Below are 27,850 nucleotides of genomic sequence, written 5' to 3'. Positions count from 1 at the left end.
CGGTCTAAGGAACCGTGAAACTTGGAACCAAGAAAACCTGGTCTAAGGAACAGTTTTCCTTTGGTAAGAATTGTTTCAGTATCAAGGCAATGGAGTAACGCCATTACCTTAGACTAGTTCAGGATCTCCAGCCAGATAAAACGAAATTATTAATAAAGTTTATATGGAAGGTAAAATCTTCCACATCAGTGGTCCCTGAGGGGAAGATCATAAAAGGGTTTTTTGATATTAAACAGAGTGGGGAAAACGGGATTAAATAATTTTTGAATCTTCTCTAGCTTTAAGTTTTAAAAATGAATCTTATTCTCTGCATATTTTAAAGTGATTTGCTGAATATTTTGTATGATTCAGTGTATCTAGCTGTTGGCCCCCATTAGGCTTATTTATTTTGTAGTTTTTCCCATAACCTTTTCTTTTTCTGCATGGTCAGGCTCCAGGAATCAAGTCTGGGTCTCCGGCATGGCAGGTGAGAATTCTGCCACGGAGCCACCATAGCACCGCCCTGCTGTAACATTTTATACAGCAAAATTAAAGAACTTTGTAGGGAACGTACGTATACCCAGTGCCTAGATTCTGTCATTAATATTTTGCTTTACTTGCTTCATCACATTTATCTATTCTTCAATCCTTATTATATTTTCATATGTGTGGCTAAGTTTATTTTGATAACACTGTCCTCGATTGTATGGAAGTCACTGTTTTATTCCCAGTCCCCAAAATACTAATAATAAATTAGTATTCAAAATACCTGAAGCAGTATGTTTAAAGAGTTACAGAAAAAGAATTGCTCTTACTGGAAGTATTCTTTCAGAGATAAAAGTGGGGTTAGGGAAAATAAATCCTTGGGAAAATAATTCAGTATAACAGAATATCAAAGAAGTCTTTTTAATATATTAGTTTAGCTTTTTATTTTAGTTTCATTTTGCAAGCTGTGCAAGCCCAGCTCCTTCTGTTTCCCGTATATGGCAACATTTAAAGAACAGAAGAGGAACAAAGTTAAATTAAAAGTTGTAAAGGAAAGCCTTGCAGGCTGAAGGCTAACACATGCGCACAAACCACTGAGACATATCTGTGTGTCAATTTTACTTCCCCTGGACAAATCATTGAATCTAATTGCTTGGTTTTCCCTTTCACTAGTAGTATAGAATCCAGCATGCTAGTTCTGCTGGAGTTCTGCCAGCAACTCCAAAGGGCATGAATAGGTCACGGGACAGAATCTTGTTTATGATTCAAAAAGAAGGCGTGGTCATTCGAACGTAGGAAACACTGGAAAGTCATGCTTCTCTCAGATGGCACTTTTGGTTGCTCGTGTTTTCTGGGAATACACAGTCACTGGAAAAGCAGAGCTGCAGACTTACTAATGAGCATTTCTCCCCTTTCCTTTTAGTTTGCTTCTTTAACTGAGATGGACATGATATAATCTCCACTGAGTCTAAGAATGGCATCGAGTGCTGTGGTTCCCGCTGAAGATGAACAGGTTTCCTTGGACATTGATGAGCTCCATATTTCACTGCAAGGTAACTTAGATCGGGTGGGATAACACCCAGAGGGACTGTGAAGAGCCTGCCCATATCTGTTCACAAAAAGTGATACGCAGTATTTTCCACATTGAATGCTGCTGAATTGAAGGCTGTTGGCAATAGCTTTAGAAGTATTTGACTTGGTACACTATGCAAGCACACTCGTGTTTCACAAAATTAACAAGTGCTTTATGATCCCTGCAGTAATATGAGAAAGGAAATGTTATATGAGAGCCTGAGGATCACTGCTCATAAGAAAGTTTTGTTCCTTTTTTTTTTTTTCCATCTCGGAGCCTTTTTTAGAGGCAGATACAGGCAGTAGGATTGCCTTGTTCATTTATAATGCCTGCTTTGTTTTAGCTAGAACTTGTCTAAGAGCAAACAGTTGTGGCCACACCCTGGCTCAGCACAGTACACTCTGGGAAAGATTAAAATGTCTGAATTAAAATGTGATTCATCTTCACCGATATGTTATGAGAACAGATATTCCATGTTCCTAACACCTGAAGGGAATCGGGCTTAAGAAATCAGATAGTTGCTTTGATGAAATTCATAGAACAAGATAAAACAGGTGACTGCACTTTGTCTTTTTTTTTGTTCGTCTTTTGAATGATCTTTATGAAAGTTTACTTATGAAAGGATTTTGAGGTTGCTTTGTGTAGGTATTTATGTTTATGTTTCTTAGTTGAATGAGGAGAACAGCATTGAAATGGGTGGTTAGGAGAAAGGCATGGCACTCATAAATTTGAGTGGATTAGTGTAAAAATTGAAAATTTTTTGAGTTAAGTGCATTTTGTATTACTATGGATGTCCACATTTTAAATAGAATTGAAATATCAAAGTGATAAATAAATGGCTATCTTAAAAATTACTTGCTTTAGTGAGGTGTCCATTATATAATTCCTTTAATCTTTCCATTTGGATTTCATAACTGACAAAATAATAAGTACTTAATAAATCTTTCCTCCCCTTTTATCCGAAGAAAAGAGTAACTGCATACTTTGAAATAGCATCTCTGCCATGCTCTTCAATTGGGAAAGGGTGAAATATGTACAAGGAACAATGGTTTTTAAGTATCAGATAGCTATGATTATGAAAGTAGTAAGGGATAAAGTTGAAAAAGTATCATAGTATTTGAAAGCTAGAGGGACTTTCTTTGCTATTCGATGTAATATGAGACCAAAATAGAAATAGCACCCCCCTCAGAAGGGTTTCGGAGACTGAGGTCCTCGAGGGAACTGATTTCAAACGCAAGGAGTTTGGTTTTTTTTTGTTTTTAGGCAGTGAATAGTTACTTACGAATCAATCCTAAGAATGATGGTTAGATGGTGGAGGTCAGCGTTGTACCTTGGGAAATTAAGCTCTGAGGTGTAGGAACATTTGAAGGCATCAAGAAAGTAGAGTTGGAGAAAATGGTTAGGGAACATTTAAAATATCTTGGTGTTGGGCAACAAAGTTTGCATAAATGAGGGTTATGGCTGTGAGAGTAAAAGTACGGGACAGATATGAAAACCATGAAGGTGGAGGACTCAACAAAATCTTGCAGCTTGCAGCTGGGCAGTCCATGGTGGCTCAGCAGGCAAGGACGCTTGCCTGCCATGCCAGAGGACCTGGGTTCATTTCCCGGTGCCTGCCCGTGTAAAAAAAAAAAAAAAAAAATCTTGCAGCTACTGCCTGCAGATAATCAGGTAGTGAGGCTCCAAGGTTTTGAAGCTGATTTTCTTGGTTTAATAGCAGTAGCGTATTTACTGTCCAAATTATTAACTTTCTTTTATGTTTATTGTGTTTTCACTAAGTATTTGAATAGCACCAAAGGATGCTATTAAATATCCTTATATTAATGTGCCTAAAATAAATTATTGTAGATAAAAGGTACTATTTACAAAGAAACCCTTTCCTGAGGACTTCCAAATCTATGGACAATTTAAAAGCACGACACAGATTGACCCATTTGAAGGTCAAATGAGTAATGAGTGGAAATGGGCTGAATAGGCCATTTGAAAAAATGTAAATGACAGTTCTAGGCAATTTCAGACATTGTGGACCCTTCCTATATATGTTTCAGATTTAAATAATTTCTTTTTAACAGGTAAATGTAATAATTTACTGGTCCTAACAGGACACAATCAATGTATGTGACAGAAACAAATGATTTTGTTTTCAAAAATGGTGTGGGCCACTGCTTTAGAAACACAACATTCAGACACAGTGTATTATTATGAATTAGACAAAGGAGGGAGAGTGTATTTTATTACCCTTAACACCACACGAGGAGTTTACTTTCATGCAGTTTTGCCATCATGCTAGTGAATGATTGTTTGCATAAAAAAAATGTTTAGCCCAGTTACTGTGTCATTTCAGACAATATCATAGGTTTTATTTAGTGCTCTTATTGTCTGGATGACATATTTTAAAGATTAAAAATGCCTTTATGCCTTCTGACTATTAGTTAGTAGAGCTCAGGAGTGAAATATCTCTGTAGTTGGATTACTAAATCCATTTAAATATATTCATTGTTTTTTGAATATCCATCTGATAGGAGGCTTGCAACTTATGTATTACTCTTAATAATATCAGCAACTAAACATGTTCAGTGGGTTAGATTACTGTGTAATATTTAATTTTAGTCAGTTCAGTAAATACTAAGTGCCTACCCCATTCAGGGGCTGGGTTTGAAGTGTCCGGAGATGAATAGATTAAGCATCTTTAAGAAGCATGTAGTCCAGCTGTGTCTTTGCCTATTGATGTCATATTAAAAAGGACTGAAATAAGTTGAGAAAATGTTAGGATATAGATCTAATCATTCTCATGAAATGAGCTGAAGTCTTTAACTTTATGGGATTATGTTACTAATTTCAATATACAACATACAAATTCAGCCAAAATAGGGCTAAAAACTTCTGGAATGCCTTTTCATGTTCCAGTTTTTAGGAGGTGAAAAGTACAGAAGTTTTCTCTATACCGTCTTATTGCTTGGCAAGTTACCTGTTTCTCCCTGTAAACATCAAGCATTTTGGGAAGAATTTTCCCTGATGTTTAGAGCCCTCTCCTTGAACGATTTGTGATTGCTCTTTACCCTTGAATTTCCCCTTGTCATCGCACGTCACTTGCTTCAGTAAGCCTTCTGGGTTCCTCGAAGATTTTCTTAGGGGCACTACATAAAATATTCATGTATCCTTTCCTGCCAGGATAGTTTCTTGTATAATGAATACATGAATGATCCTCTCATTATAAAAAGCAAAAGGACTCTAAAGCGCCTTGAATTAGAAGAGTTATTCAGTGTTCATGAAAATCAGTCAGGGTAGAAGCGTGGATTTCTTTAGACATGAGGCAGTGAGGCGTATATGTTATGTTTTGAGGCTCATTTGTGCTCTGGTATCATATTCCTGAGAGAAAACTTGTGCTCCCTTATTACTGTGAGTGAATGAAACCAGGTGAAATCTGAGAAAGAGGAAGGAGGTTAATAAAAGGCTTTTTGGTGGAATTCCTATCCTTTTTGCAGCAAAGTGCCCCATGTAGATTTTTGATGGAAATGAATGAGGAGTAAGGAAAGGACATGTCTTGGGCAGTGGTATTTTTGCTAACAGTTCAGATTGCTCAGTTATTGTGAATAAAAACAAATCATCTCTGGGGTGTTTTTGACTGGTGAGGTGATTATTGTTCCTTGGGAAAATAATCAGATTATAGTCCTTCACTGGAAATCAGTGCTGTGCTGTAATAACACAAAAGCTTCCAGAAACCTCCTGATATCATATGTGGTACCTGATACTGTCTTTTACTGTGCTTTCTTGTATAGTTGTTTGCCTTGATAATGTGAAGCTTTAAAATCTTAAAAATATTCCAATTAAAAGAAAAATAAATTAAGAGCTCTTGAGGTGTTTGTACTCTATACAGTTTTTCAGGAAACATTTTTTTTTTTTCATGGATTGTATATTTGGTTTTAGCTTCTGGGAACAATGATTCTGTCTTTGCCAGGAGTTTGGGGATAAGATTACTTTATTCTGGGTCAGTTACATTTTGAAAACTAGGGCAAGATAAATCCAGGATCATTTAGAGTCCTGCTAAAGTGGGTTAACAGAGATCTCATTCATTCCTTATAGAAATCAAAATCCTTTTTAATTAGCCCCATGAGAGATACAAGATTTTCTGAGCTTTTGTGTATGTGTGTGTGTTGGGAGGGAAGGCAATTATTCAGAGTTGAAGCAGTATACAAAGGAAAAATAAATCTCAATAATTTCCCCTAGAAAGTGGGAAAGTAAAAGTCAATATAGTATGTTAATTTATAATCATTTGGTGGGTTTAGTGTGTGATTTTATACTCTAAAAATTAGAGGTCTTAATATGCCACTTGAAGAGATTCCTCCCTCCTCTGATTTCCACATTGGTGATTGGAGTTTCCTGGAATGTGTTTCTAAACACATTTGGTAAAAGGTAAGCTCGTGTGTTTTTACCAGTATACATGAAAGCAGAAGTTTACTACCATCTGGGGTTTTGGAAGTCATTAAAAAGTGATAGACAAAAGGATATGAATGATTTATCAGAGAAATGGAATGCCTGAAGTTCTAAAAGTGTGTATCTTTAGAGGAGAGATATCAGGTTTTGGATGAATGCTCTTTCCTGGGAAGCAGGGGACTCTGTGGCAATATGGTATAGGAAGAAAAGGGCAGAAAGTGTGGACACACACGTTGCTTTCTACCACGGGCTGGAACCCTTCTTCCGTTTGGAGTGGGGCAGTGCTTGCTCATCGTGCATTAATTTTTTCAGTCTTCACTGCACGAGAGATAACCAACTGCATCGAAGGGCTCCTGGCTCAAATACAGAAAATAAACAATCTTCTCAAGTTTGAGAAATATTTAAGATCTTTTTAAAACATTAGAATTGTTGACCTTGTCTTCGCTAGGAGGATTATTAACAGAACTAGTTCTGCCGTGCCTCTCTGCCTGCCTTTGTCTGAATGTTTTATCAACACAACCTTCTAGGGGGGTTTGATGTTTTTCAAAACAAAACATTTCAAAAGTACAGGTAATTTCTTACCACTTCACATAGTTGTGATTTTTATGAGTACAGGTAAATCTGTTCTCTGAGTCCTTCATGCACCGTGTGTTTCCTGAGGTCCCACTTTGTCTCAAACACTAGGTTAAGAGAATACAGAGGTGAACAGCCCCAACAAGCTTTGTGAGGCCTGGTGCTTACATTCAATGTAGGGTGGAGGGACAAAGAATTAGCGAGAAAATATTGGCACATGGTAATAACTATGCAGAGGATTAAGATGGGTTTATGTGGTAGTGCCTTGTGACTTGAGATCAGTGGTCAGAGAAGGCCTGACCAAGGAGACATTTAAGTAGCAAATTAATAATATAAAAGAGCTGTCATGCAAAGAACAGGGGAAGGGCATCCCAGTCTGGGCAACAGATAAAAGAAAAACTCCCAGGGCGAAGCAAGCTTGTTGAATTCATGGAGCAAAGGAAGTCTGGTGTGGCTGGATTGTGAGGGCAAAGGGTGGCATGAGCTGGTATTAGAGGACAAGGCAAAGCTGGGTCAGGCAGGCTTCACCACCTGTAAGGTAAGGTGTATGAATGGGAAACCACTGGGAGGTTTTCATCAGGGAAGTAAACATGACCAGATTTTCCAGAAGATCACCCTGGCTACTGTGTGGTGAGTAGATTATCCGGGAAGCAAGAAAGCCAGTTAGGATGCTTTCGCTGTATTCCCAGTGAGATATAATATGTAGTTTGGGCCAGGAGGGTAGCAATGGGATGGAAAGTCATGGATTTTTAGGTGAGGGAAATAGGGTGCTATTGCTTAATGGGTACAGAATTTCTGTTTGAAGAGATAAAAAAGTTTGGACAATAGATGTCAGCGATGGTGGCATAATATTGTAAATATAATTAATACCACTGAATTGTACACTTGAAAGTGATTAAAATGGAAAAGTCTAGGTTGTTTATATGTTACTATAATAAGTTTTTTGAAAAAAGAGCCATGGATTTTTTTTTAAAGGACATTTGTGGAGATGTGTAATGTGAGGGAAAGAGGGAAATCAAGGATAATTTCTGAATTTAGCCTTGAGCGGTTGAGATGTTAGTGATGTAATTTATCGAGATAGAGAAGACCAGTAAAAGAATTCGGTTGGGGAGATCAAAAGTTTATTTTTCCCAGGTAGGTATGCGATGTTTATTTGATATCCAAATGGGGATGTCAAGTAGATGGTTGGCTGTAAGAATCCAGGATTCTAGGGAGTGCTGTAGATTTGGGAACCATCGGCATCCAGCGGCTATGTTTACATCTAAAGCTGTGGGACTACATGAGGTCATCATGAAGTGTGTGGCTAGAGCAGACCTTTTGGGTGTTCCCGTGTTTAGAGGTCAAGCAGAAAAGGAAGAACAATCAAAGGACACAAAAGGAGCAGCCAGGGAGAGAGAAGGATGATGACATGGGAACTCGTGGGTGAGAGTGCTTCAAGGAGGGGGTATGGGTAGCAATGTGGAAGGCTGCAGAGTGACCAAGTGAGTAAGTATAAGAAGCAGCCACTGAGCTGGGCTCACAGAGTTGGGTGGTGACTCTGACAAGGTTAGTCACACTGGAGTGGTGGAGATGGACGCCTGATTGGAGTGGGTTGAAGAGAGAATGGGAGGTGAGGAAGTAGAGACTGACTTAATCAATACTTTCAAGAAGTTTTGCTGTGAAGGGGAACAGAGATACCAGGCACTTGCTAAAGGGAAATGTGAGATTATTGAAGACAAGGAATACTACTTCACTACTTATTATGATTTTTATTAAGTACACACAGGTTATTTTATTATTAAAACTCCATTCATTTATTTGTTCATTAATTATTCAACAAGTGTTGTTGAACTCCTGGTCTTTACAAGGCACTGTGCTGAGCAGCTTGGATAGTACTTGGAACATACTTTCCTGAAACTTGCCTTCTGATTCCAGGGGTACAGACAGGTATGTACATCATTACAGTATATTGCGATACACTCCGCAAGAGGGGAAAGACATGACAATATAGGACTATGGCGTAGGAGTTCCTATCCCAGACCTGGGGATCCAGAAAGAGTTCCCAGGGTTTGCAGGGGGAGTGATTTCTAAGTTTAGACCTAAAGATAGTAGCAAACGAGCAGAGTGAAGATGGGAAGAATGGTCCAGGCAGTGGTAACCGCATGTGGAAAGACCAGAGGATGAGGCTGAACAGGGCCCATCCAAGGAAATGGATGTTCAGGGAGGCTGAGGATTTGAGTTTGAAGGAGATTGTGAAGACGTGAGGCTGTAAAGGTCATGTAAACATATAAGGATTTGGACTTTTTCTTAAGACCAAGAAGAAGCAATGGAAGGATTTTGAATAGGGGAGTGACATCATCAGAAATGGTTTTAGAAAATCACCCAGGCTGGAGGGTGAGATGTGGACCTTAGAGGAGTGACTTAGACACAGAAAGACCAGTGTCAGTCTGTTATGGTGGCCTGGGTGAGAGGTCATGTTACTCTGGTCTAGAGGATGGTGAAAATGGAGAGAATTGGGAAGTCAGGAGATATCTGATAGGTATTGGGGCTTTTTGATCGCCTGTGTATTGGGGTGGTGAGGGCAAGAGAAGTATCAGAGATAACTCAGGTTTGTTTCTGGGTGTGATAGTTAGGTTCGAACATCAGCATGGCCAGGTGAAGGTGCCTGGTTCTGTTGCTGTGGACATGAGCCAATGGCGTGTGAACCTCATCTGTTGCTGATTACATCTGCAGTTGGCTAGGAGGCATGCCTGCTGCAATGAATGATGTTTGATTTAATTGGCTGGTGCTTAAATGAGAGAGCTCAACGTAGCACAGCCCAAGCAGCTCAGCATACCTCATCTCAGCACTCACAGCTCAGCCCAGGCCTTTGGAGATGCAGAAAAGAATCACCCTGGGGAAAGTTGTTGGAACCCAGAGGCCTGGAGAGAAGGCCAGCAGAGATTGCCCTGTGCCTTCCTGTGTAAGAAAGAACCTCAGTTGAAAGTTAGCTGCCTTTCCTCTGAAGAACTGTACGTTTTTAACTAAATAGATCCCCTTTTGGTAAAAGCCAATCCATCTCTGGTATGTTGATTCTGGCAGCTTTGGCAGATAAAAACACTGGGCAAAGGAATGGAGGGTGGAACCATTCCCTGAAAAAAAAGAAAGATAAATGCAAGAGCACAGCTTCAGTGGACGAGAGGATTGATTAGAGAGGGTGACTAAGTTTGAGGTATCTATGCAATAACCAACTTGAGATGTCCAGAAGACAATGGAGTATATAGACATGAAACTCAGGAGAGGCAGATTCCTGGGCTGAAAATAAAGATTTGGAAATCATCAGTATGTAAATTGCACTTTATTCTACTGGAGTAGAAGAAAATATCTAGAAAGAGAGAAGGAAGGCTTAGGCAAAACGCTACAGGGATAGGAGAAGCAAGACAAACCCACATCAGCGCCTGAGAAGGGATGTCCAGGGACGTAGGAAAAATGTCAATGGAATGTGGTATCATGGAATACGAAAGAGAATATTTCAAGAAGGAGAGCTTTTCAGTAGTGTCAGAAGTTTCCGAGGTATACAGCATTGAGAAATATCCACTGAATTCAGCAGTAGGAGTATTATGAGTGGCTGTTTTAGTTCCCCAGCTGCTAAAACAAATACCATCTGATAGGTTGGCTTGACACCAGGACTTCATTGGCTCAATTTCAGAAGCTACAAGGCTTGCTTCCTTCTGGGGTTATCTTCCGGCTGGCCTTGAATCTTTGGGCTTTCTTGGCTCTTCTGAAACATGGTGACGTGGTGGCTTCTCTTCTGGGTGCTGATGATTTCCAACGTCTGGCTGCTCACCAGTTTCTCTTTGTGTCCATTTTCCTTTTATTATAAGGATTTCATACATATTGGATTGAGACCCACCCTCATTCAGTTTTGGCACAGCTTAATAACATCTTCAAAGGTCCTGTTTACAAATGGGTTTATGCCCATAGGACTAGGGGTGAGACCCAAACGTATCTTTTGTGGGGTCATGATTCAATCCCCAACAGTGGCCTAGCTAAGAATTAATTCTTTGGAGGCAGAAACCAGTTTATAAGTGGATTGAGAAGTTAGTGGTAAGTCAAGGAGTGAGGTTATTAAGTGCAGACAACTCTGAGGATGTTGGGGTTTGAAGAGGAGAGAGTTAGGGTGGTAGCAGGAAGAGACCATGAATTTGACATTTCAGCTGATTTTTAATTATAATGAAAGGTACATGGATATTGGTATGACACCTCTGGATTCGGATTTCTCCCCTGTCAGATGTGAGATCTGGAGCGCCAGTTCATTGGAAGTCTTCAGTGTAAGATTGTAATTGTTCCTTACCCTTATTTCATCACTGTTTTGGCTGGGCCTCTTCCAGTTCCCTTCTGTTATCTCAGGAATTAAGTCACACATGTAAATTAGTCCAGTTACTTTAGAGAAGTGTTTTTCACAGTGTGGTATGTAAATCAGACTCTCTGCAGATTGGGACCCAGAAACCTGCACTTTAAACAGTGACCCTGAGTGATTTGAATGTGAGCACCCTAGATTTATGATCACACCACAGATCTCTTCCGTGCAGGTTTGGCACTCGGAAGTCAGAGCTACTAAGAATTGGATGTCTGCCCCAGCAGAAGGTGTTCAAGCTCATAGGTCTTGATTAAAAAAAAAAAAAAAAAAACAGGCCACAATTTTACGTGGTAGATGAAAGGTAGTAAGAGGAAACAGATAATGCATCAACAGAAATGTCACTTTTTTCATTTATTCATCCTACAGATATATATTGAGCAATTCAGGTGAGTCAGAACAGTGTGAGAAAGGGGAGACGCAAATAGCACCCCAGATTCTGGGTGTTTCCTCTGTATCCTGAGCTCATTTACACATGTTTACTCATAGAGCCTGGAGCTATGCTCCAGTGAGGTTGAAAAGAAAAGCCTCAGTGTAAAAAATCTCAGGTGTTTGCATGGGTGTGGTTCACTCCTGTGGCAACACGAAGTTGCTGGATTCTACATACTAAGGCCCAAAGACACACATTATTGGATGTCGTGTATTTTATCACCAAACTAAGAACTTAAATCTATACTGACCTGGGAAAAATAGTAACGAAGCCCCGCTCCCTCTTCCCCCATCCATTCAACCGTCCATTCAGCAAATATCTGTTGGATTCACACAGCATGAAAACCACTGTGCCAGGGGCTGCGGGCAAAACAAGGGGCAGTATCAGAGTGGTCCGTGTGTTTATGGAGCCTGTAGGTGAATGAGGGAGACAGTAATCCAGTGATCTCACAGGGTGTAGCTGATATTTTAGGGGAAACAGCCTTATTGAGATATATTACATGTACCATTGCAATTCACTCATTGGAAGTGTACAATTCAGAGGTTTTCAGTACATTCAGAGTTATCCAACCATCATCGTATTTAACGTTAGACCATTTTCGTTACCCTATTAAGAAGTACTATACCCTTTCGCTATCACCCCACACCCCTGACCCCAGCCCTAGGCAATCCCTACTCTGCTTTCCGTCTCTATAGATTTTCCTGTCCTAGACCATTCATATGAATAGAATCATGTAATATGTGGCCTTTTCTGACTAGCGTCTTACAGTTACCATAATGTCTTCTAAGTTCATCCATGTTGTAGCTAATATTCTCTTATGTAGTTGAAGCACGGTGCACACCAGGAATTGGCAAACATTTTTCTGCAAAATGCAAAATAGTAAATATTTCAGTGTTTGGGGGTCATATGATCTCTGTTGTAACTACCCGTTTCTTCCATTGTAGCATGAAAGTGGCCACAGACTGTATATAAAACAAACCAATGTGTCTGTATCTCAGTAAAATTTTATTTTCAAAAACAGATGATCCCAATTTATATCAATACTGATACATAATCCTGCTAACAACTCTGTGGAATAGGTACATTTCTCCCCATTGTACAGAAGAGAGGACATACAGCTAGTTAAGGGCAGACACAGCCCGAAGACCAGCAGTCTAGCTCTAGAGTTAGTTTTCTTAACTTTGCCGATAATTATGAATTAAGGTAAGCGCTAAATAGGAAAATGAAATGAAACCCATGGTTGTATAAAAGCAAAGAGAAGACTTAAGTTGATTTAGCCTTCCCTGAGGAAGTGACAGTTGAAACCTGCTGACGACTAAACGTTAACTAAGTGAAGGGAAGTGGGCGTGGATGAGTGGACCTGGATGAGTGGACGTAGATGAGTGGACGTGGGTGAGTGGACATAGATGAGTGGACATAGATGAGTGGACGTGGATGAGTGGACGTGGGTGAGTGGACGTGGATGAGTGGACCTGGGTGAGTGGACGTGGATGAGTGGACGTAGATGAGTGGACGTGGATGAGTGGACCTGGGTGAGTGGACATAGATGAGTGGACGTGGATGAGTGGACCTGGGTGAGTGGACATGGATGAGTGGACCAGGGTGAGTGGACGTGGGTGAGTGGACGTGGATGAGTGGACGTGGATGAGTGGACCTGGGTGAGTGGACGTGGATGAGTGGACGTGGATGAGTGGACCTGGGTGAGTGGACGTGGGTGAGTGGACGTGGATGAGTGGACGTGGGTGAGTGGACCTGGGTGAGTGGACCTGGGTGAGTGGACATGGGTGAGTGGACCAGGGTGAGTGGACGTGGATGAGTGGACCTGGGTGAGTGGACGTGGGTGAGTGGACGTGGGTGAGTGGACATAGATGAGTGGACCTGGGTGAGTGGACCTGGATGAGTGGACGTGGATGAGTGGACCTGGGTGAGTGGACCTGGATGAGTGGACCTGGATGAGTGGACGTGGGTGAGTGGACGTAGGTGAGTGGATGTGGGTGAGTGGACATAGATGAGTGGACCTGGGTGAGTGGACCTGGATGAGTGGACGTGGATGAGTGGACCTGGATGAGTGGACCTGGATGAGTGGACGTGGATGAGTGGACCTGGGTGAGTGGACGTGGATGAGTGGACCTGGGTGAGTGGACGTGGGTGAGTGGACATGGGTGAGTGGACATAGATGAGTGGACCTGGGTGAGTGGACGTGGGTGAGTGGACGTAGGTGAGTGGATGTGGGTGAGTGGACATAGATGAGTGGACCTGGGTGAGTGGACCTGGGTGAGTGGACGTGGATGAGTGGACGTAGATGAGTGGACGTAGATGAGTGGACCTGGATGAGTGGACCTGGGTGAGTGGACGTGGGTGAGTGGACGTAGATGAGTGGACGTGGATGAGTGGACCTGGGTGAGTGGACCTGGGTGAGTGGACCTGGATGCGTGGACCTGGATGAGTGGACGTGGGTGAGTGGACGTGGGTGAGTGGACATAGATGAGTGGACCTGGGTGAGTGGACGTGGGTGAGTGGACCTGGGTGAGTGGACCTGGGTGAGTGGACGTGGATGAGTGGACCTGGGTGAGTGGACGTGGGTGAGTGGACCTGGATGAGTGGACGTGGATGAGTGGACCTGGATGAGTGGACCTGGATGAGTGGACGTGGGTGAGTGGACGTGGGTGAGTGGACGTGGATGAGTGGACGTGGATGAGTGGACCTGGGTGAGTGGACGTGGGTGAGTGGACCTGGGTGAGTGGACCTGGGTGAGTGGACGTGGATGAATGGACCTGGATGAGTGGTGTAAGGGCCTGTGGCAGGAGGGAACACAGCTTATTGACAGTCAGAATAGCTAGGGCCAGGGAGCCTGGGAAGGTGCTCTGGGGTCAGCCCAGCTTGTTCCTAAGAGCAGAGACACCATCAAAGGAGCAAAAGAGTGACATGATGAGATTTACTGGCTGAGCTGGAATAGATGTGGTTGACTCTTTGGAAGCCATCCAGGCCAGAGGCCTTGGTCGATGGGACTGGTGGAAACTGGAGAGCTGAGTGTTGTAGAGAAGGTAGTGAAAAGGGAGAGCTGTGAGCAGGTGATGTCGGCAGAATTTGGTGGCAGATTGTATTTGGAAGTGATAAAGGATGGGCGTCAGGGTAGCAGTGCCAAATCCGTAAAACAGGGAACATGAGAGGACATGTTTGGGGAGAATTAAGAGGTAGATTGTGAGTTTAGTCCTAGAAAGAATGTGGAGTTTTATAGAGCTTTTATAGAGCGGTTTTTCCATAGTGATGACAAATTCTCTAGGGGAAAAATAGGTGTAGTTAAAGGATTTTGAGGTTGGGAGATGGCTGCTTCTGGTTTGGTAATCAAGATCTCAGTCTCAGCACTTTATCTTTTCCTTTCTTACTTGCCTGTTTGTTTATGGTTGGTTGCCCCCCACCCCTGCCACTTCTCTGTTTGTTAATAGTCTTCTTTTTGTAGGTAAGTAATGGGCTCTTTCCTGTTTGTCCTTCAGACAGTCTGGGCTTTTCTTGTTTTGATTGTGTATGCCTGTGTTTTTTTCCCCTTTATTTGTTTCTTCTGATTATAGCATCTCCATGAGAAAGAATGGAAGAGATGGCATTATATTTTTAGTACCTCTTCTATTTGATAACATTTTGATTAAGAATCTTTGGGATGGCTGTTGGAACACATGGCTAAAATGTTCTGCATCATTGTCAGAATTTAATAATCCTTATTAGGTCTGTCCCGTCTAACAGACCTAATGAGTTGGCAGAATTGTTTTAGAGAATGGCAACAGGGTCTCATTGCTACTAATAAAATGCCTTGTTCAAGGCATTAATACCCAGAGTATTAAAACAAGGAGTAGGATAAGATTAGACCTAGTAGCTCTTGGCAGTAAATTCGTCTTCACTATAAGATGACTTCGGTTTGATTCTCAAAGCTTTTAATATTTACTAAATCTTGCAGTGAGCAAATACTTATTGAATACCTATTCTATGGCACAGTGCAGAGGGGAAGCAAAAATAAAATGCCTGAAGATTTAACTTTAATGCCCTTTCATTGATTAGGAGAGGAACTACCTGTAGGTGGAAAACGACAATACCTGGGCAACAAGTGGGACTTGCCATAAGATGCACCAACTGTTGGGTGGTACAAGCAGCGATCCTTTAATAAAAGAGCAGATGGACTCACATTAAGCATACTGTTTTACAGATTGCTTCTTGAATATATCTTGGATGTATTTTCACATCAGCATATGAGTATCTACTTCATTTTTTTATCAACTAAATTCATTTTTCATCCTTTCTAGTAATTTGGAAGGGTTATGATCTTTTTAAATTTGTCATAATATGGCAGATGCTTTTTAAACTTTAAATGGCATACCTAAATCTTTGCATTCTGAATTATCAACTTAAAAATGCCCCTCTATCATGTATGTCATTTAATGTACATATGCATATACATTCATTCATTCAACAAGTCTTGACTGAGTGTCTTCTACTCGCAAGGTACTGTTCTAGGGCTGGCCCCCTCCCCCCACCCCTCCCCCACCCCTCCCCCACCCCTCCCCCCACCCCTCCCCCACCCCCCTCCCCCGCCTTATCTGGCCAGGAGTCCTGGTCTTGACCCGCCGAGACAAACAATTGGAACTCAAAGTTGAGAGAGTAAAGTGATTTATTAAAAGCAGCGAGTAAAGAGAGGAGGAAATGTGGCCTAAGGAAGGACAGGCTCAGTTGGTGAAGACCCAGACTGGCCCCATTACAGTTTAGTTTAGGGTTTTATGGGGCTAGTTGATGGCAGTATTGCACCCACGTCACTAGGGGCCTTTCTTGGGGCTTTGGTTTTTTGCTCTAATAGTGTCTTCTGACTGCACTTTGCTTAATTTGACCATTTAACCATCCACTAAAGGTGGTTCCAGCCTCCTGGGGGCAGCCTTGGGGTGGTCCCCTTTTCCCGTGAGGCGGGCTCATGACTACTGAACTGCTTCACGCCATCTAGAAGGATGCTCAAGAAGCTATAATCAATATTATCATTTCTGGGAAAGGAAAATACGGGGTTTGGGAAGAGTTAAGCTACTTTCCATTTCTGAATCCCTATGTATTGTTTGAAAAGTTTTTTAAGAGTATGTATGTTCCTTTTTTTTTTCGGCATGGACAGGCTCCTGGAATCGAACCCAGGTCTCTGGCATGGCAGGTGAGAGTTCTGCCACTGAGCCACCGTTGCCCTCCTGTATGTTACTTTTTAACAGTAAGAATAATGGTAAACAAAAGAAGGAAAAGGAGAATAAAAAATTCAACAAAATATTATTGGAGGCCAGAGCTAGAAGAGATTATTTCTCTTTGGCCCTTGGAAAGGTAACGTCTGAGCAGGCTGTGTTTTATTTTCACACGTGTGGAATGAATGTCCCCCAGATAGAAGGCATTGTGCCAGGTGGTGGGGAACGGGAGGAGGGTACCTGGCTATGCAGAGAAGAGTGTGACTTAACTGGGGAACAGTAGATATTTTATCTTGCCTAGCAATACAGGATATGAGCAGAGAAGCTGTAGGAGATAAATTAGGAAATAGTACATTGGAGCCAAATTGTGAATGGCCTAGAATGATGGACTAAGAATTTATAATTTGTTCAGTAAGGAATTAGGGAATGATTGAAAGATTTTAATGAGGATAGTGAAAGATAAAAGTCATGAGTCTGGAGCCAATACGGTAAACCTGGTACCAATATTCCAATAATGGAAAGGGAAGAAAGAAGGGCCTCGGCAGAAAGAGGTTGTGAAGTTTCCCCAGTGGCCCGTGCAGTGGAGAGCATTCTTCCAGATACTGTGTTTTCATGCATTGCTGAGTTTCCATGAAAATGGAAGTTAGCGATTTTCATGGCTGGGGCAACTACTTTTGAACCCTTACTTCCCGGGAGGACTCGTGGAGTCAGCGTTTTAGTGAACTTTTGTGACACTGGGCCTTGCTGACACCCTATAGCCCTGGTAGTTTTATAATGAGCTTTATAATGAATGTGGAATTCACACCCTTTAATTGAGATGAACTCAGTTGGTTTCTATTTAAATGCAGCTAAGGATTTGAGTTGCCAGCGCACAAAAGGCAGATTGAATAAGACCAACTTTAGGGATTAAAGGTATTTTTATGGTAATGACACCTATAGAAAATCTTTTACTCTGTGCCTAATTTCTCAAATTCGCTTAAATATTATTCGAGAATGATAATCAAAGATACCAATGTGAGTCTGAATAAAATTCACTGACCACATTTTCCTATATTATATATATTCTTATTTTTCTTAAATATCAGGATAGAGAATTTCTCATTTTCCATTTGTGGTATTTTCTAGATATTCACCAATAAAATAGGTTTCATTATTCTCTTTATTTCTTTGCCTTTTTCCATCCCTAATATCTGCTAATTAAAGGGTTCTAGATGTCACCTGAGAAGCATTTTATTGTTTTACTAAATAGTTACCCTGGGAATTAAAAAATAAAATGCAACAATTAAAAAAAAGAACTCACCCACTCACATTAAGTTGCTTTAAGCATTTGGCTCTCAATTATTTTTTTTCCTAGTGGGTCAGCCTTTGAAAAGCACAAAAGGTTTCTTCTTCTCCCAAAGCGTGAACTATTTGGCTTTTATTCCTGTTGTATTAATACTGCTATTCAGGGATAAGGCAGTATGACAATGTGAGAAGAATGTATCAACAGATAAATGGAACGGCATATTAATTGAGGTGCTACCAAGGTGTTTAATTGCATGTGGGACCCCTTTGTTTGGCCTTGAGCAAAGAGTCTGTGTTGCATTTGAAGGGCTCTCACTTCCAAGATGAGTTTCTGACAATGAGCTACAAGCCATGAAACTTCCTTTCCAAATGCTTTTTTGAAGATTTCATTTCACTGCTTCCTTTGCGACCTGAAACTGGAGTCCCCGCTGACTATCTGCTCTGGGGACTTCAGACTGCTCCTGTTGTTTCTCCCTGGTTGCTTTTAGAGTGTAATCAAATCAGGGCAAGGACACCTTGAAGTCTTCATTAAAGGATTTTAAAAATTATTTTAAATGTGAATTTATGAGAAAATTGTCAGGAGGTATATTTTTCAGTTGAACCCCATGTTAGATTGGGTGCTCAGGTTTATACAATCAAGTTAGAGCCCCGATTTTGCTGCCATTTTTCCCAGCCTAGGAAAGTAAATGGTCCCAGTTTGCTCATTGCCAAGACCCCTTTTGTCTAGCTTTACATGGAAATCAAATTTCATCTTATTTGGAAATAGTTCAAAATAACTGAAGTTTCCACATGGACATGGATTACTAAAACTCTTTAGGCACAGAATACTCTTTTTCTGCACTACATTTTATGGTAGCATTTCATCTCCTCCAAGGTTACTTAACAGTACCCTCCTTCCTTCTCCCACCTGGAGTTCTGCGGTGTGGGTTCTGTTGCTTGGATCTGATAGTATTCTTGATTTTTTTTTTCTTCACATTTTTATTTTTATCACCTAGAAGGAAAAAATTTGTCTGGCTCCTAAGGTTAAGGAAGAAAGTCATCTTTTTTTTTTTTTTTAACTAAAAAAAAATTTTGTTATAATTGTTATAATAATCGATAGGACCCTCCTCACATTTGTACGTGACCTTCATTAATGAAACGTTATACACATGGAGCTTGATCCTGGAATCGTAAAATCTTGTTCTCTAGTTTTCTATTGAGGAGTAGAATTGACCCTCAGTGCATTTTTTTTTTTAAAGTAACGATGCAAGTTTTAATTATTGTCTAATCACCTACTGTACTAAGGGGCTGGGGATAGAGTGAAAACATATCTCAAAGATTCCAGGAGATTTAGTAACCCTTGAATTATAAGACAAAATTGTGGTTGTAGTTCTTCGTTAAATGCTATTTATATAAAGAAGGAATAACTTTCAAAAACTTAAACTATTCGGTGGCTTGTTAAAATTCAATTCAATTCAATGAACACTCATTGAGCACCCTAAAATGTGTAAGTCATTATACTATAAACTGGCAATATAAAAAAATGAAATGGATTAAAAAGATAAGGAAAAAATTCAAGAAGGCTAAGTGCATCTCTAACTAGACATATTTTCTAGGCAATTATAAATACACTAAAGTTCTATTTACTCAGCTTGCCTCTCTTCTGTTTCTCAACCAGAACTCTTGTCAAATTAAAAAGTTTTCAGTTACTCAAATTAGATGTCACATTCTTGCGTACATTACAGGCCAACTACCAACAATTTCAGTCCATTCTGACTATTAGATAGAGAGTAATTAGATAGAAGAATCAAAGGAAAAAATGTACTAGAAGATAAATAGACAATTTTTTTACAAAAGGAATCTAAAGTCATAAAGGTAGATTTGGCCTCCTCTGGGCACTTGGTATACTTCACAGATGAACCATCTTTGCCTGCGTGGAGTTTACACTCTGTTGGGAGGACAATGGGACATTAAATAACAAACACAATAAATTATGTAGGATGTTATATGGTGATAAGTGCTATAGGAAAAAAAAATAGAGCAGGACGAGGGGGCCCAGAGTTGGGCATGCTGCGCTTTTCAATAGAATGGTTGAGGTGGACTGATTAATAACGTGTCACTGGAGCCAGTGTTTGAAGGAGATGAGACAGTTCCTTAGCCTTGCGAATATCTGCGGCCAAGCATTCCTGGAAGAAAGGGCAGCCAGTGCGAAAGCCCTACGGTGAGCCGCGGTGCGCTGCTGCAGCGGCAGAGCTCTTGCCTGCTGTGCCGGAGACTTGGGTTCAATTCCCGCATTCCCGGTGCCTGCCTGTGCAAAAAAATAAAAAATGAAAAAAAGCCCTACGTGCCTGGAGCTTTTGAGAGAAAGAGAGAGACCAGGGTGGTGGAGTGAATGAGCAAGGGGGATACACTAGGGAACCAGATGGCACAGGGCTTTGTAAAAAGTGCCACGTGAAGCCCTTGCAAGGCCTTGAGCAAAGGAGTTTCGTGGTCTGACTTAACAGCTGAACGTCATGGCTTGGCTGCCATGTGGAGGAGCGTGTTTAGGGGGCGGCTGATGAAGGGGGAAGAGCTGCCGGGAGTGTACGCAGGAGCCCTGGTGGAGGTGGCGGGAAGTGGTCATTTCCTGCATGTATCTGGAGGAGGACCTAGTAAGGGTCCCTGAGGCACTGGGAAGAGCGAGGCCGACCAGTGACGTAGGAAGCACCCTTGTGTGGGGAGGACGTGCGAGTCTGGTTCAGGTGCGGCCGGCTGGTCTAGTCAGACGAAGGCTGAGAACCGGCCGTTGGCCTTAGTGAGAGGGGGTCATGCTGACCTGGCTTGGGGAACCTGAGGAGAGAGCAGTTTCGGGGCAGTCGTGAAGGCCTGACTGGCATGGGCTCGATGAAGAGAAACAGGGAAGGGATCTGAGACAGTGGCCACCAGCAGCTCCTCCTGAGGAGTTTTGCTGCAAAAGGAAACAGACAGATGAAGCATAGCTGTTGGGAGGAACTGGGGTCAAGAGAGGTTTGTACTTCAGGTGGGAGTATTGACAGCCTGCATCTAACAGTGATGGGAATGCTGCAGAAGAAGGGGGAAAGAGGATGATTTAGGAAGGAAAGAAACAAAACACCCTTGAGTAGGTGAAGGCCATGGGATCCAAGTGGCTGAGTGAAGTGATCGGGTTTAGGCTCGAGCAAGCTAACTCAGGTTCGCAGGCCGAGGATTTGGGCAGGTTGTTAGGTGAGGGGGCAGGATGATTGCTTTGGTACTACTGGGAAACAAGGTTCAACTGTGAGGCAAACGTTTAAAATTGGGCGGTTAGGAGAGGGCAGGTCGTGTGACTGCCAGGCAGCATCGAGGGCCCATTTGGGGGTTACAGTAATGACTGTAAAGAGGGACCAGCCACCTCTGTCCTGTGCCCAGGCACGTGGGCACCAAGTGGGCAGAGAGAAGCCGTGTGTGTCAGCGCATACAGCAGAATGAGAGAGGGCAGGGGGTGTTTATAATCATCGATCATGGAATCTAAAATGGGCGAGTATGAGAGATAGGCTCTCAAACCGAGGAGGGACAGTGAAACACTGGCTGAATCAGTGTCCTGGTGCCCCCAGTGGACCTGAAAGAGGTGGGAAACTAGGAGTGAATTGAAAAGACATCTCTGATGTTCAGAGATGAGGGCGCATGAAGCTGTTTAGGAAGTTGTACTTATGAGTAATGACAAAGTTTGGGGTTTGACCATAACGGTGAGGGATTGAGGCCCGGGAATGACTGAGGCAGGATAAGTGTATTGGAGAAGAGGAATTCAAGAAACCGAGAGGCTGGGGTGTTGGAAGGTACATTTGTTTTGGTTTGTATGTTTGTTTTCATTTTACTTTTTTTTTTCAGTACATGTTTTTTTCAATACAACAATTATTTATAAATAATAAACAGGATTTATTAGCATTTACAATGCTTACAAAGAAAAAGGACTCTAAAAGCAATTTAGTTCAGATTTAAGAAATTGCTCTAATTAAATACTTACCATAAATTTATTTCCAAATGTTCAGTTTGGACCAAAATTTAACATTTGGTAGATATTTATGCCCGCTGTCTATTTGCATTATTTTTTATATATCCTCTGATTCTTGGGATATCCAGCCCCCATTTTTCTAACACAGCAGGGAAGACATATATAGGTGGCTACTTAAACTAAAGGAAGAAATGGAGTAAAGGAGAACCCAGGCTGCAAAAATATATCCCGGGTTCGATTCCCGGTGCCTGCCCATGTAAAAAAAAAACAAAAAAAACAAAAATATATCCAAGCATTTACCTTTTCCAGAAGTAGATGTTTCTTCCATAAAAATAGTAAAAAACCAAGCCCTGTAGAACTAGAGCTGGGGCTACTTCAAATATGACTATTCTGTATTTTTAAAGTGTAGGGCAGAAAACCTTTTGGATAATATTTACACATTTTCTAGGTCCCCGTATGAATTATGAAGCATTATGTAGAACAACCACAAAAGTCTACTTTCTTACATCATCTCTTAATTTAACCTCATAAATCTCTTGTAAATATTGTAGGTAACTATATTTCAATATGAGAATCCATATCAACAGGAAATCTTTATATAGAAGTCTTCATCTCCATAGTCATATATTGCCAGAGTTTAGTGCTATGTAATGAATGAGCAGTTGGTAGACACTCACTCTGTAATACAAAGCAATAGCATTTTTTCCTCTTTACCAGCAAAAAGGCAGAGAGTCCCTACTTTGCAGACTGAGGAAGGTTCATTTGTGTATTTCAATTGCCAAGAAATAGGAGTTACATTGAAGAGAGTAGCGATGGGCGAGAAGCCACCATCTTTGAGGAACAATGGGGAATGTCAGTGGTAGTAAATCTCTGTGACTGGGGAAAGTCTGATACAGAGATTCAGAGATTCAAAGCTAGAGGACTTCATGGGTGAAGGGGGATGTATTAGTGTATTTGTTTTCTAAGGCTGATGTAACAAATTACTGTAGACTGGGTGGCTTAAAACAATGGAAATTTATTTCCTCACAGTTCTGGAGAGCGGAATTCTTGAAATTGAGGTGTCAGTGCCCTTTTCAAGGCTTTACTGGAGAACCCTTCCTTGTCTCTTCTAGCTTAGGGTGGCCCCAGGTGTTTGTTGACTTGTGGCCGTGTGACTCCAACCTCTGCCTCTGTCTTCACGGGACCTTCTCCTCTGTGTCTGTCTCTTCTGTCTCTTACAAGGACACTTGTCATCGGGCTTAGGGCCAAGATCAAGATCCTTAACTTAATGATACCTGCAAAGATCCTTATTCAAAATAAGACCATATTCACAGAGGTCCCTGAATGTGGACAAATCTTTTTTGGGGCCATCATTTAGCCCACTTCATGTGGGGGGTTAGGGAATGGTCTGGAAGTCGTAGTGAGGTACAAGGAACCAATGGTAGAAGAGCTGTAAGAGAAAATAAGGTAACCACCTGAGAATGCTGCAGGAGAAACTGTGTTCTCAGAATAGAGTGAGGTTTCAATTATAGCAGGAAGTCAAAGAGAAAACCAGAAAGGATTTTGGGCACATGGTTGCAGCTACTCAGTCAGGATTGGAACCCAGGTCTCTCTGACTCTAATTGCATCTCATTTGCAGTTCATTCAGTGGCAATATATTTTTCATGATAAAATTTTCAGACTAATGTCAAGACTTGTAAAGTGCATCTGCTTTATGAGCCTTTAAAATGTCTTTCAGATAATTTGGGGGTTATCTTTAAATGCAGCAATGCTTTGGCTTAGGCTGCAGTTCCTTTTGGGTTGGGTACTCTTCTCATACCTCATCATTCTCTGTACAGCACTGTCAAGGCCATGCAGACTTCATTCTTTTGAAAGTAAAAAGTTTTTAAAACCTTTGTCTATTGTCAGTTGACCTGTGGCTTAAAGTTTTTTCTCGTATCGATGTGCTGTTTCTAAAATGCTTCTTAGATGAACTTAAGCAAGATTGACTGAGTCCTGAGAAAGTACGAAAGCTTGTGAAACACACTCACATGCTCAGAGTGACACAGCTTTAAAGTTTTGATATTTTCAGAGGTTTTCTGAAGTTTCTTCTTTTCTAATTGCCATTGTCTTCTTTTTAATAGCTGAGCAGGAGCATACTCAGAAGAAAACCTTCACCTGTTGGATCAACTCACAGTTGGCAAAGGTGAGGGGGGAAGAAAAGGACAGATTAAATTATAAACATATTTAAGTGACTCCCCCAATCACCTCAGTTTTGGCCCCAAGGAAGCCATTCATAAATGGTACAGGTGACGTGAGAAAGAGCGTGGAATGTCTTTCTCGGAAGACTGTGCTGCAGGTCACCTCGGTCTCATTTGGACGTTTTTCGTTCTTCTTTCCCAACAGAACAAAGGTCTGCTTTTGTTAAGGGAAGGATAATATTTTTGGACATGACTCAGTGCTATAAAAATATTTATAGTGGTTACATCTCTTTCACGAAACAAAACAATAATAATAATGACTCATAGATATGAGGTGTGGACTAAGTGTTAGGCACTGTCCAAAGCTCTTTAAGAGCTCATTTAAGCTTCAAAACATCCCTAGGAGAGCGATAGTGTTATTCCTGCTTAACAGATGAGAAAACGGAGGTACTGAGAAGTCAGTGACTTCTGTAAGGTTTTGACAGGTTGTAAGTGCTGGAGCTGGGATACCAGGCGGATGCTTAATTTAATTTAAATTAATTTAATTTAATTTGACCTTAAGTTCTGGCCATCCTAGCTCCCATGCTGAGGTCAGGTTATACGCCTGGTACATCCTAGATGCACAGTGAGTGGCTGTACTCGCCAGCGGCTCGCACTGCTTCCTCTGTGCCTGTCCCAAAACCCGGCTTGTAGTTCTAAAGTGGGTAAATACATAAGCAGGTTTTATTCAAGAAATGTAACCTGCCCTCCACATGGGTTACTCATTATGTGCTGTTTCTGAGTGTCTTTAAGGCCACTTGAGCACAGGTTGAGCTCTCAGTGAAAGCTCTTGAAGGTGTGATGCTTTCTTGGGAATTTTCCCTGAGATAAATTAGACCCATGATTTTTCTTATGTTTTGATATGGGACTTTATATGTATTCTCATTCTCTTAATTAAGAAGAAAATCTCTACTGTACCTTAGCTTTTATGCAGAACACATTTAGTAAGTTCTTAAAAGTGTTGTGTTTTGGGACCCAAGTTTGAATGATTATTTTTCTTATGACCATTTGCAGCACACCCCTCCTTCCGTTATAACAGACCTGTTTACAGACATCAAAAAGGGGCATGTACTTCTGGATCTGTTAGAAGTTCTTTCCGGACAGCAGTTGGTGAGCTTTTTAAATGATGTCAAGAAACATTTGCTGATTAAGAAAAAATATGTATTGCGTATTTCTGAGTAATATATTTTGTTTAAATTTCATAGCCTCGAGATAAAGGATCTAATACATTCCAGTGTAGAATAAATATAGAACATGCCCTGACATTCCTAAAAACTCAATCAGTGAGTATGGATTTCACATGAAAATTCGTAGTTTAGACTAATACATGGTATTTTTTCTCCTTCTAACCTGCATTTTTTCTTTTCCAGATCAAGCTAATAAATATTCATGTTACTGATATTATAGATGGAAACCCATCCATTATTCTTGGCCTAATTTGGACAATTATTCTGCACTTTCATGTAAGTACTTTGGTGACGTGAAAATTATTTCTGGTCTTCTTACTGCAGTGTGAAGTAAGGGTAATGAAATAAGTGTGACTTGGTGCTAAACTCTGTCCTGAGCTTTTTTCATAATAGGACACTGGAAATCTGCAGAGGCAGAAAATATATAGGAGACCATTGACCATTTTTGTTGCTGATTTTGGTTGGAAGTTGAATGCTGAATTATCATGATATCCTAAGCACTAGCCAGCACAGAAATTTCTATAGTAAAAATTTGCTTGTTATTGCTTACTATGGCAAAAGAGAAGGGAGAAACTTCTGGAGTAAGTGTTTGGAAACCACCCTACTAAGCTTTATAAAAATCTGACTATTTTTGAGGATCCCTGTCTAATCTGACTCTAAATAACCGTACAGTATCTAGTTCTGTCCTAAGATGGTTTTATAGATTTATTTCATTCCACTGATATTTTTGAGCACTTACTATATGCTAGCTGTTGTGCTAAGACACCAAAAAAAATACAGAGTTGAAGGCAGTCTTAGTCCTGATTTTATGAAACTTACAATTGATAAATATATTCTTTCAGGCTTGGAATTATGACTTAGTGCAGGTTTTCTGCAGCTACCTAAAAATTTGCATTGTCCCTCTATAATTACTTTAAAGTAGCTTTAAAAATTACGTGGTAAACAAATTCTTGTTTTAGAAAATAACTTATTTGTATAAAATGTAAACCATGTAAAACCAGATTATGTATTATTTCTGGATACATCCATTTGTAGTAATAGTAGAATAATGTTCAGGAGGATGTGATGAAAACTAAAATTTAGGATTGTGTCTTTTTCCCTGGGGAAGAAGGCTGGAATAGGAGAGGGAAGAACAGGGAGCTTGAATTGTATCTGTGTTTTAGTTCTTTTAAAAAATGTTAAAATTTGACAGTTCATGGATGTTTATCCATACTTTTCTGGGTATTTGAGATATAATTAAAAATTTCAATTCAGGTAATAAAAATAAAAGGTATCTACCGTGTCACCACTCATAGAAAACCATTGTAAATAACTTGGTGTGGTCTTCACTATATATGCAGCAGAAATTAATGTATATTCATATGTGTATCTCTTAAACAAAATGGGGTCATGTTTTCCATATTATTTTCGACCTGTGGTAATGAGCAGCTTGCTGAGTTTATATATATTTTAATGGGGGCATGAATTTCAGGTGTAAAGTTCTTTATTTCATTGATGGACAATCAGAATGCCTGTGATTTTTTTGTGGTTGTAAGTAGTTCAGATAAGAACACCCTTAAATAAAACCTTTACATAGTCTTAATTATTTTCCTGGGCCAAATTCCTAAAGTGGGATTGGTGGACCATAGCATTTGCAAGCTTAAGGGTTTTTTTGTTTTGTTTTTAATGGTTTTAAGTAAATTGTTTGTTAAGTATAACACACACACAGACAAAAATGCACAAATATTAACTGTAAACCTTGATAGATTTTCACTAATTGAACACAACCATGCAACTACCACCCAGATTAAAATATAGAACATTGCCAGGATTTCAGAATTCCCCTGGGTCTCCTCCAACTCACCACCCTCCTTCCCTAAAGATAACTACCACTTTACCCTCTCTAATTTATTAGTTAAGCATTTTTAACTCCATATAAATGAAATTATTAATATATACTCTTACATACAGTATGTGCTCTTTTGTGTCTGACTTCTTTCACTTAATATTATGTCTGTGAGAGTCATGCTGTTGAAGCATGTATCAGTAAGTCTTTCTTTTTCATGGTTGTGTATTAATATACCATTTGTATAAACACACCACAAGCTATTTACCATTCTACTGTTGATGGGCCTTTTGTTTACAGTTTTTGGCTATTTTGAATAAAGCTGCTAGGACTATTCTTGTATGCCTTTTACTGGCACAAGCCCTCATCCATCGTGGATATGTTTGGATTGCAATTGTTGGGTCACAGGGCGTGTGATCTCAGCTGTAGTTGATACTGCCAAAAAGTTTTACCAAGTGCTTGCGATTTACCCTCCCACCAGAGTTTTAGAGTTCCTTGCTCCAATTCTTGCTAATACTTGACATTGTTAGATTTTTTAAGTTTTGTTTTAGCCGTGCTGTTATCTGTAATGATTTATGGAAGTTTAGAAATATGTTTTAGTGGTTCAGTGGTAGAATGCTCACCCTCCATGTGGGAGACCCAGGTTTGATTCCCGGACCATGCCCCCCGCCCCAAATATATATATAGATGCAAATACTTTGTTGGATATATATATATATATATTTTATTTTCTATGACTCTATGGCTTGCCTTTTCAATCTTTTAGGAAACATATATTCATAATTTTAATGCAGTTCCAATTTATTAACTTTAGTATGTGTGTTGATAGTACCTTTTATGTC

At 40.6% G+C, this 27,850-nt stretch overlaps 1 protein-coding gene across 8 annotated transcripts in view; it reads left to right on the top strand.

The window, feature by feature from the left end:
* The window catches only part of SYNE2 (spectrin repeat containing nuclear envelope protein 2), a 384,031-nt gene that overhangs the window by 50,921 nt on the left and 305,260 nt on the right, over nt 1-27,850 (top strand). For 4 of the 8 annotated variants that reach the window (XM_077122415.1, XM_077122416.1, XM_077122418.1 and 1 more), the window contains 5 exons: nt 1,388-1,517; nt 23,901-23,962; nt 25,011-25,106; nt 25,202-25,279; nt 25,367-25,459. In XM_077122415.1, coding sequence (XP_076978530.1) covers nt 1,439-1,517; nt 23,901-23,962; nt 25,011-25,106; nt 25,202-25,279; nt 25,367-25,459 — 408 coding nt within the window. In that variant the 5' untranslated portion in view covers nt 1,388-1,438. Of the gene's footprint in view, nt 1; nt 1,518-23,900; nt 23,963-25,010; nt 25,107-25,201; nt 25,280-25,366; nt 25,460-27,850 lie in introns of those variants that run through there. The other 4 variants (XM_077122419.1, XM_077122420.1, XM_077122414.1 and 1 more) reach the window with 2 other exon arrangements.

Source organism: Tamandua tetradactyla, chromosome 12 (assembly GCF_023851605.1).
Source record: "Tamandua tetradactyla isolate mTamTet1 chromosome 12, mTamTet1.pri, whole genome shotgun sequence".
NCBI classification, from domain to species: Eukaryota; Metazoa; Chordata; class Mammalia; order Pilosa; family Myrmecophagidae; genus Tamandua; species Tamandua tetradactyla.
This window is presented reverse-complemented; position numbering and strand designations above follow the sequence as displayed.